Source organism: Lactuca virosa, chromosome 8 (assembly GCF_052849685.1).
Source record: "Lactuca virosa cultivar CGN04683 chromosome 8, Lactuca_virosa_CGN04683_v6, whole genome shotgun sequence".
NCBI classification, from domain to species: domain Eukaryota; kingdom Viridiplantae; phylum Streptophyta; class Magnoliopsida; order Asterales; family Asteraceae; genus Lactuca; species Lactuca virosa.
The window spans coordinates 285,988,102-285,999,743 of NC_136433.1; the positions used below are offsets into that span (position 1 = coordinate 285,988,102).

General features: G+C 35.3%; 1 protein-coding gene across 1 annotated transcript; it reads right to left on the minus strand.

Moving 5' to 3' along the window:
- Positions 1-475: 475 nt before the first annotated feature.
- Positions 476-3,833, minus strand: LOC145128811 (ras-related protein RABA1f-like). Its single transcript, XM_079063610.1, has 2 exons — positions 3,363-3,833; positions 476-1,139 (listed from the first exon to the last, which is right to left on the minus strand). Exons 1-2 carry the CDS (start codon positions 3,581-3,583, stop codon positions 707-709), a joined length of 654 nt encoding a protein of 217 aa, XP_078919736.1. The 5' UTR covers positions 3,584-3,833; the 3' UTR covers positions 476-706.
- Between the last annotated feature and the right edge of the window lie 7,809 nt (positions 3,834-11,642).

Genomic DNA, 11,642 nt, shown 5'->3' on the forward strand with positions numbered 1-11,642 from the left:
CATAAGTAAATTGATGATATCATAAAAAGATAAGTTCAAACAAGAATTCTTGAAAGAAATCGGAAAATTTGGTCACAAAGACAAGCATGAGAAGAAAAGGCCGGTGGAAGAGAGACGAGCAGACTGCAAAGATGAGGGATGCGAAAAGTAATATTTTATATAGTTTTATGTTGGTTAGGTTGTTTATGTTAGATTAAAAACAATGAATTTTGATTTGTTTTTTCTAGTTTATGTAGCATGGTTCGAATGACATAATTCACAATTGCTTTCATGGTTTGATAATTTTATATGAAATGGTAAAAAGTATGAACGATCGTTTGGGAGGGGGCTTACAATCCTTTGGACATGGAACTAAATTTGTTACAAAAAGGCTAAACGTGGATGGAAAACAAAATAAAACAACTTAATCTATATCTTTATTAAGACAAAAAAATTGGAAGACATAAAGCCACGATGGAAAAGAAATAAATGCACGTAAACAATAATCAATCGTAATACATAGATAACAATAGAATCTTGCTACAATTTGAATGCAACAAAAACCACAAAGAAATTTAAACCTATTCCCCCCTCAGAAGATCGCTATCAAATATCAATTATAACAATACAAATTAAACATAACCCCATAAATCATCCATTGATTTGATTTGATTTGATTTTCACCAAACAATAAAAACTAAGATTTATATCAAATTTTCCATTAAATTTAACTCGAACAACACCCGCCTTTCTTGACCGCCGACACATCATCCTTGCCGCCCACATTAATCGTCTGTCCTTTCGGCAACGCGGCGGCATCATCTCCGGCTTCTAGAGCTTTCCGGCTAACAATATGATAAATTTGAGTAAGAACTTCCGTGAATGCATCTTCTACATTTAGTGATTCGAGTGCGGAGGTTTCCATGAAATACGTGTGTTCTTTTTCCGCGAATGACGTGGCGTCCTCTGATTGGACGGCTCGTAAATGGCGCAAATCGGCTTTGTTGCCCACGAGCATTATGACGATGTTGGCGTCTGTGTGATCTCGGAGCTCTTTTAACCATCGGGAGACGTTTTCGAAGGTGACGTGGCGGGTCACGTCGTACACAAGTAGGGCGCCGACCGCGCCTCGGTAGTATGCGCTTGTGATTGCGCGATACCTTTTAGAAGAAAATAATATTTTAATACTGTGTATGGATACAGTGTTGTCTAGATAAATGGAGCATTAGAATACTTAATGGAAAAGCCTTATTTCCCTAATTTTCTCTATTGTTATTAGAGGAAATCTCCAATAAAGTCCCAATATTTTGGGTCAGTTTACGGTTTAATCCTAACTTTTATTTTTTAAACAGAAAAATCCCAAATATTTTATATTTTGCCCAAATTAACAAAACGGTTTTCAATGGAAAATGACAGATTATCGTATAAAATTAAATAATCGAGATTTTTCTCTTCAATAAAAATGTTGGGATTAAACCGTAAATAGACCTAAAATATTCGGACTTTATCGGAGAGCTTTTTCATGAAAAAATTTCAAATGAAAAGGCTAATTATATATCCACAATAGGAGTTATAATTGGTTGAAAACATATGGGCCCACATAATCATTGAAAAAGCTCATGGGAAAAGATTGCTAATTAACAAGCAACTTGAAAAAGCTACTCTTATAGCTCTTTTCAAATTACAAGAGCTTTTTATCTTGAAAAAGCTCCTATTGTGGATGTTGTAGTGTTCATCTGCAATAAGTCAAAAAGAAACAGCTATATATATGCCTTATTTCAGCTCATATATTGTAAAGATTGAAAAGTTTAAAATGGATTTTAGCTAATAAATGCAAATGAAATTGAATAAATAAAACTACAAACATAGACATAGGAAGTCATGCACTGAAACAAGCTACTTTGTGGTGATAGATTATTTAATTCATTCAGATAACGTTTTTTTCCCTTAAAAATGGCTATTTTCTTGTCTTCTAAAACAAAATTTTGGTCCAAAAGGTCAAAACAATTTAAACTGCATTATATTTACTATTGCTATAAAATCAAGGGTTCAATGTGCATTTATGCAACAAATTGTAGAAAATATACGGCATTTCATGGTTGCATAATTCATGTCAGTTGCATTAATTGGTAAAAAAAAAAAGTTATTATAGTGTAAATCAGTAAGAAAAATGAAACAGTGTTGCATAAATATGTAAAAAGGTAAAACATTGTTGAATAAATAAGCATTTATGGGATAAAACATGATTGCATATTTTGGTCCCAGATACAATGTTCCATATTTTGGATAAAAGAAACTTCTGAATGAATTGAGAAAAAGGTGAAGTTTTTGTTGCATAAATGTGCAAAACTGCAAATAACCCTAGAATCAATAACAAAGTCTTCTCAACATAAACCCATCTTTTGTTCACATCAAGAGAGAACAAAAGAAAGGTTTTTTATATTAATCCACCAAAATTTCTTTTTAACTAATAGAACGAAAGTTTTTAGTAAAACAAACCTACAACCTCAAATTTGTCTTTCTAGGTGTGTTAAAAACAAACAAGTCTCATTAGAAATATTAAGGGAGTAATTAAATAAAACTAAAGTCCTCATATCATAGCAGCATGTAAGAATATCAAACTATGGTTATAGACTAAACTTCCGTTTCTTTTATTTACTTATATTGATAAGGAACTAACTCATGAAGGATTGAACGGATATGAACAAGAACAATCAATGGCATAGAAAAATGTTCTTTTGATTAGATTATCTTCATCTTTTCTTCTGGAAAGTTATTAAACCCTACAAACTTTCATTGGGATAAAGTCCTTTTGACAGATATGAAACTGTGATCACGATATATCTATAAAAAGCTTTTGTTGGTTAAAGGATTGAGTTCATAATTTGATCAAAAGGTAGTGCCATAAGCATCATCATTTAATGTGATCAAAGCCTTAGAATTAGATCCTATTTATATCACATCAAGACATTTCAACTAAACCAATAAATCAATGACTAACTTTAACATAGCAATTACGACATCCATGGCAATGCATCCATCCTAACTCTTCTACTCCAATTGTAAACCCGAATACAGAAAGGGTTCACTTAAAGTTGGAGATAGATGATCTGACTGATCGATGTAGAACAACTTATTATGTCCATGACAATCACGCGCTTAACATTAAGAATTTAAGACAAGAATTTTGAAGTTTTGAAGACATCAAGCTTCAATGCAAACTCCAGATCTAAAGTAGAACGATCTTCATATAAAGAAGCAGCATACATAACAGTTGGATCTAAACCATCTCATTTCAAAACCGATATCCTACATAAATGCTTCATTTCTACAATTACATATGAAATCGATAAAAATGGGCGTTAGAGAGATCTGATACGTACCTTTCCTGGCCAGCGGTGTCCCAAATCTGAGCCTTAACAACTTTATCATCAACACGAATGCTACGGGTGGCGAATTCAACGCCGATGGTGGATTTGGACTCAAGACTGAACTCGTTTCGAGTGAATCTCGACAACAGATTTGATTTTCCAACTCCAGAATCTCCGATCAGGACTACTTTGAACAAGTAATCGTAATCATCATCTGCTCTGTAGGCACCCATTTCTGTTTACACAATGATCTTCACAACAAAATGAAAATGCGTAAGAAATGCTTGCGGGTTTGATCCGAAGCAGATCTGTATGATGGAAATGGGGAAAACAGCAATAGAAATCTGCAAGAGGGTTTATGAGATAGTAGAGGTAGAGAGAGGGAGGGAGAAGTGCGAACGAGGTGAAGGACAGAAGGGCGAGATGCTTTCAAAGAGATTTGGCTGCTGATTTTTGCTTAGATTTTTCATTTTTCACGCAAATCTCGTTCCTTTCGGTATTATTATAATAGTAAACAATAAAATAAATTAAATTAAAATAATAATAGAACCATTAACCACTTTTTAATATTTTTAAACAAAAAATCAAATATATTCTAAAAATAGCATCTATTTCATAGGACTGTTACCAAATTACCAAAATCATATAGTTTTGGTGATTTTGAAAGATGGATTTGCCAATTTCCTAAGCGAGGGGATCCTCAATTTAGAGTATAAAACTTTAACTTTCGTCTTTTTATTTTACTTTTTACACACAAATTTTTGGAATAGTTTTTACGGTTTTAAAATTGTTCCCAAAACAATTATTATGAAATTTTTTTTTTTGCATTTATGATATTTTTCGACAAATATATATATATATATATATATATATATATATATATATATATATATATATAGTCCATTAGAGAGCCATTAATTCTCATAATGAATATTTATGAACTTTTTGAAACTTCGAATGAGGACCATTATGAAATTCTTTTAAAAAAAAATATTAAATTTGTATTAACTATCATGACGTAGGTTAAAAAAAAAAGGCTAAAGTGTGACGAATTATGAAAACAAACATACGAGTCAAGACATGATGAAATATAAGAACACAACAAGTAAATAACACGTTTTAGTTCAATATTGATAATGAAGGAGGTTAGAGAATACAAGCTAATTAACGGGAGTGAAATGCGTATGTGTGCGAGAGCGAGTTAATGAACCTCTAACCTACAATATTATTTATAGGCAACATGCATCGTGCTCTCAACTAATCCCAAAATGTACACGTATACTTCAACCCTTAAGTACAGACAGAAAAGTGTTATATGAAATAAAGATATATATTGAAATATTGACTATTTCAATATAAACAACAAAACAAGTTGTAGTGGTGTTAATCATGATGACATGTGCGGAATATGAAATGATTTAGTGAATCATACAAGAATCATGAACACGAAGAACACAAGAGTAAAAAAAATATGGGTTTAGCTCTCATTAGTTTTTAGAAAGAGTACAAATGGGTTTGCAATAATTCTCTCTCTAAACTAATCTCTCATAAAATGTTCTTACATAAGATGAGTGTCACTCACTTCCTTATAAAGGAAACACAACTCATTACACACATACAAAGGAGTGAGCACGCATGACATCCAAGAGTGACTTTGCACCCTAACATTTTCCCCTTTAAAGTTAGGATTGGATATCCCGGCTTCAATATCCAACGAGCTCGCGCGATCAAGACTAACTCCCCCTCGAAGTAATATCGGTCTTCAAATCCGCAAATGAATATCCAAGAAGCTTCGAATACACACTCTACATTCTCCCCCTTTTATAATCAACAAATGATTATAAAACCCGTTAAGGGTGAGAAACGTCCGATGAATAATCTTCCCAAAACATCCCCTTGATGTGTGCCAAAAATGAAACCACGAAAAACTTGCATGAAAAAACAATCACGAAAAAGTCTTGAACATTTTCCAATTTTTGTGAAAAATTTCGACTTTTGGGTGAGAGTTGCAAGAATTTCAAAAATCCGGGTAAAAACTGCCAATATCAGAATTCTACAGGGACTCGTTGCGCCAAAAACAATCTCAGATGTGAAACTTTACCCCAATTGCGAAACTGGGCATAAAGACAATTCGCATTAACTGCAGGGGCCTGATACGAAAATAATCCTATTTCTCAGAATTTTCAGCCCAATGTCGAAGTTGGGTAAATTCTGCCAACATTTTGAAACTTCAGAGACTCAATGCGAAAATTTTCATTCTTCTCAAACTGTTATCTCTATTTCTACCATAACTGCCATTTCGTTGAAATTCCAGGGGTGTAATTCGAAAATGTTTTTTTATTCCCCAAATTGTTTGTACGAATACACATCCTTCGTTTTACAGTTACTCAACCTCGACATCGAATACATATCCTTCGCTTGTCAATTCAACCATTCGAAATTAATCCTTCCTAGTCGATATCAATCGCTACTCGACATCAACAATGATCCTCCCATTTCAAAGTTAATCAAATGCTACTCGACATCAAATATCTATTCCTACGCCCATCGACCATCGACATTAGATTACGACCTTATGACCTTCGAAATCAGATTACGAGCATCAACCAAAATAACCTTCGAAGTCAGTCACTCAAACTCGACCATCGACTCCTAAGCTTTGAAATCGATCTTAAGAACATCGACATAAAAATCGACCATCGACCCCTAATCGACCATCGACATTAGATTACGACCTTATGACCTTCGAAATCAGATTACGAGCATCAACCAAAATAACCTTTGAAGCCAGTCACTCAAACTCGACCATCGACTCCTAAGCTTTGAAATCGATCTTAAGAACATCGACATAAAAATCGACCATCGACCCCTAAGCTTCGAAATCAAAATCAACCCAAACACAGTCTTCGCTTTTTCATGTAAGGGACCCTCGTCGTACAAAAGACCCATTAATCTCGTCGATATCCATTAAAGAACAATCATCCTCAAGATGTTCGATTTTGACTCCAAAAAGTCAACTCAAATCGAAACTTCAATTCATCAGTCTTTGAAATCGATTTCACATTAGGAATTTTGAATAAGAAGCCTTCGCTTTCAGTAAACAACCCTTCGATTTCAATTCTTCAATTCGGAAAAATCAAACCTTTGAAATCAATCCTTCGAACATCTCATTAAAATCAACTGGCAACCATCGACATCAAAACCTTGACCTCGGCATCGACATTGAATACCATCGGGAACTTCAAAATCAAAATTGCCATTCAATCGATGTTCCTATTTCGAAATCAACAATCCATGAAACAATTTCGAAGACTTCATCTGTTAGATATTCAATCTTCGAAATCATCTACTCCTCAGTCAAATAACCTTCGATCCTAATCATCGATATCTAGTCAAAAGCAATTAAACGTCGAAGTCTAATCCAAACCTTCGAAATCTGTTCAACATTTCCAATCGACCAAATACATTTTCATCCCAAATTGAATTCTGTGTGACAACCCGAAATTTCCATTTGTATAAACTCCGCAGTCAAGCACATCAAATAATGGTCAAATTCATCTCAGTACATTTTTGGCCGGTTTTAAGTTCGTTTGGATGTTTTATTTTAACTTTCCGTCAAACGAACAAATATAAGGAAGTATACTCTAGAGGTTGTCGTGCATCACGTAAGTCTCAAAACTCCAAGAGCTTGGAGTTTACGGCCCCAAACATGGAGTTTACGGCCGTAAACTCTAAAGAGTATAAATATGACACTTAGTCATTTTTGGCTCATTTTTCACTTCCTAACTCAAGAACACCAAAATTCTCTCTCAAGTATCATATCACATTTCTTCAAATCCGCCAAAAATGTAAGTGTTTCCTTCCTTGTTTCGTTCAAATAACACTTTATCTAGTGTTTATACTCGATTTCATCCATGGAAATCTCCTCTTTTCTTAGATCTTCAAGTGTTCTTCAAAACACCAAGAACACCAAGAACACACACTAGTGTACTTGGCCCTTAAACACTCCTACAAGCTTCCTATAAGTAAGTACACTCCTCCTAACTAGTTGTTTGCTTAGAATACATGTTGAACCCTTGAAGAACATCAAAATCCCCAAGAACATATGTGTTTACGGTTCAAGGAGATCTCCTTAGACCGTAAACACCTTCAAGTGGGGTTTAGGTGCCCCTAACACCTTCTATGGCTTGTATAAAGGACTAGAACCTTGCATGCATGAGCTAGAAACACCAAAACACGAAATGGTTGGGTAACCATGAGTTTATGGCCGTAAACTCCCAAGGAGTGGTCCAAGGACCGTAAACTCCAAAGAAGGGCCATTTCGAGCCCTAGTCACTTCCTAAGCCTTGGATTCGAGTCTAGCTTACTTCCTTGTGTGGTTTAGGACCTTAAAACACCCAATGACACCATTGCTATGAGTTTACGGCCGTAAACTCATGGGGGAAATGGTCCCAGAACCATAAACCCATATGGTGCTACCATATGGGGAGTAAACTCCAATGTTAGGCCATACTCTCTTAAGATGCAACCCTTAGCACTCCTAGCACTTGAAACAAAGTGTTTTCATGTATTTGAGTGTCTTTACTTGCTTAATTAGTTATTAAATGACTAATTAGATACATAAATGTATCATTGCATGCTCAATAGGATCCGCGTGTGTGTTCAAGTCCTCACTTGACACTTAGCATCCTATACCACCCGTTCATCCGAATCACCCACTTCAGGTGAGTTCATACCCCTTAATCAACCTTTTTAAATGATTTTAAATGCTTTTATGGGGGGGCATACAAGTTGAACTATAAAGTTATTATATCAACCACATGTGATTAATAACTGTATAGCAAAAAGATTTCTGCATGTTAAACTGTTTTATCCAGCTAAAGGTTTTCATATTTTGTTTTCAAATCTCTTTTAAAATACCAAAGTCTCTTTTAAATTACCAAGCTTTTATCAAAGTCTTTTAAACTTATATTCTTGATAGATTCATGTCTATATAGATATAGTTATATAAGTAGGGTTTGAAGGACTTAGGACTGATAACCCGCTTTATTTCCTGTTCCTTGTTTGGTTGTGGACTTAGAGCATCCAGTTATTTAAACGAGTGTCGTTGAAGTCCTAGTTATATATTATGTATATCTGGTTAGATTTTAATACTCTGATTCCAGTTCAACACCTTTGGGTAGCAAAGGCATCTAGATAACCTCTCGAGTAAACTATAATAGGTATAGTTTAGAAGCCAAACATAAATTTCATGAAGGAAAACTTAGTTATATCTATATTCTAAGAACTTGTACTTATAGTAAAAAGAAAGGTATATAGAAATCAAAACACGAGATACATCCTCATGACGCGGATTTCACCGTTGTCGAGTGGTAACCAGAGTCTCCTGGAGGGAGAGCGGGCATTGTGTGTATAGATCTATACGGGATAGACCATCCTACATCCTGACTGCTAGCTACAGTCCCGGCCGACCAAGCCAAGGGGTGACAAATGTCACATTAATTTCGACGCCAGCAGGTCGTCGTGTTTACATCCGTCAATCAGTATGGTTACGAGTATCTTTACATTTACCTTATAATTCATGGCTTTAAGGTAATAAGTATTATCACGGTATTTTCTACATATGAAACCATCATAATATATTTTCCTAGTTATACACTAGGCCTCATATTAAACCTTTAAACTGACCTACTTAGGATTAAGGGTTAACTTAGACTCTCCGAGGCGTATTGTTCACTTAATACCGCCTGGAGTCTGTATTTCATTCACTTAGACTCTCCGAGGCGTATTGTTCACTTAATACCGCCTGGAGTCTATACTTCATTCCTTTAGACTCTCCGAGGCGTATTGTTCACTTAATACCGCCTGGAGTCTGTATTTCATTCACTTAGACTCTCCGAGGCGTATTGTTCACTTAATACCGCCTGGAGTCTATACTTCATTCCTTTAGACTCTCCGAGGCATATTGTTCACTTAATACCGCCTGAACACTGTATTTTATTCACTTAGACTCTCCGAGGCGTATTGTTCACTTAATACCGCCTGGAGTCTATACTTCATTCCTTTAGACTCTCCGAGGCGTATGGTTCATTCGATACCACCTGGAGTTTATGTTTTATTCACTTTTAGTCAGCAGCGTTACTGCTGAGGTAAAATAGTATTTTCCCTATTACTTTTGCTTGTGATCTTCTCACATATTCCTTAAAGTATAAACTATATTTTGATAATAATAGTTACCTTTGGGGGAAATTACTCCTTAAACATAAAACAATTGGGTCTTGGTAGAAGACTACTTTTATTAGAAAATATAGGATTTTCTGGAAAGAATTCTGATACTCTATAAACTCAAATCACCATTATCTAGTGAGATTATTTTGAAGAAAAACATGTATTTATATCAATGTCATTAAATACTTATGAACTCACCAGCATTAAAATGCTGATACTCGCTTTCAAAATAACTTGTATTCTCAGGTCATCAGTAGACAGGTACACTCCGGGAGCTTTTGCGAAGTCAGCCTAGTACCAAGCTGCAGCTTATTTTATTTTCTATATCTGCTTTGATGTTGTTGTTAAATGTAACCTATGTAAAATTATTACTATTAATGCAATGGTTGTTGTACTTTGATTACTATACTGCATATGTTGTGATACTTGACATGACGTCCTCCACCCTAGAACGTTTCCGTTGTTCCGGTTTTGGGGTGTGACAGATTGGTATCAGAGCATTATTTATAGTGAGCTCAGTATATCAAATCATAAAAGATATACAACCTATAAATACAATGGGATAAAATACTCTGACCAAGAATTATACTTTAAAATATAACCATATTTTACAAAAGTATAAGAACATCCAGAATATAAGAACCCGAACAAGTATCACAAGAAGAACAAGAATAAAAGTCTTTGGATGTTGAGCATTACCGTCAAACCTTGGCAGTTATGTAATCGTAAGCTGGAATAAATATAACCTGATCAACTACATTTATTCGAGATGCGACTAACGTGTGCTTGGGAGTGATGGTGGTGTTGCGATGAATCTGAAACTTACCAAATAGGAATGCTAGAGCCAAACATAAAGTTAAAATACTATAGGAGTATTTTAGGATACTAAAAGACTCGCAATAAACCCAAAAGCATGTTCAGAAGTTAAGAATCAAACATGTAATTAAAATACTATAGGGGTATTTTGGGAACCATAAATAACCTTGCGTGAAAACTAAAAGAGATCCTTATTGATAAACCTATGATTACAGAGTGTATACTCCCAAGGTTATATATAGTAAGGACCTCATAGGCTAAGAATGTGTGGTTTCGCTCTACTTCCTTTTCCTTGTTTGGATGTGGATATAGAGTAGTATCACATATTCGAAGGCCTATCAGATCTAAGTTATATATGATTTGTGTACACTTTGTAATTATAGCAGGACTCGATATGGGTCACCCAGTAAAATGTTTTAATAATCTCTTAAGATTCTTTAGACATTCCCATTCTCGCACGAACCCCTTTAGAAAACCTTATACACTTCAATGATCGGCAGAAGAGTCGGTACAGACCCAGAAGAGGTTCATTGAGAAGATTTCCAATTAGGAAATAAATGAATAGAAACGAGACTATTGAAATCACCATGTGCCAATACCTTTTAGGGACATCGGTGGGAAATTCGCCTGAACTTCCGAGATTCCAGTCATCCATTATGAAGTGATGACACTCAGAGTCAGAATCGGAAGTAAGGCGGAGCAGAAATTCAATATGTCTACGAGAGCGGAGAACCCTATATAGATACTCGAAGGAAACCAACGCTTGTTCCAGTCAGGAATAAGAGGTGGACAGAGGGAGCCAATGCATGGAGCCCGAAAAGTGTTTCTACCTCTTTAACGTCACGCTAATAATCCATAAAATAATACAATTTAGTGAGTTAGTGATTACACTACTCACACTATGTGCTAGGCAAATCGTCTTTCCCGTCGCGATTAATATAAATAGATCGGATCACAAAACCTCGATTGAGAGTGTTTAGCCATAAGTTTTCATGAGCCTTTTTCTTCCGTGATCTTCGTTCCGAAGCTCTTTCAAATCTTTTCAAAGCCGAAGAGTGTGCCTCTCCAGTTTAAAGATAACTTAGTGGAACGACACCCGATTTATGGCTTTCCGATACACTTACTCCTACCCTGTTACCCGGACTGCATCATAGGGATGTAGGTCGACGCTCAGATAACCATAAATCAAGGCGCGGGAAAAATTTATGCCTATCATAGTAAAGAAAGATACGTCTAGGGTTAACCATC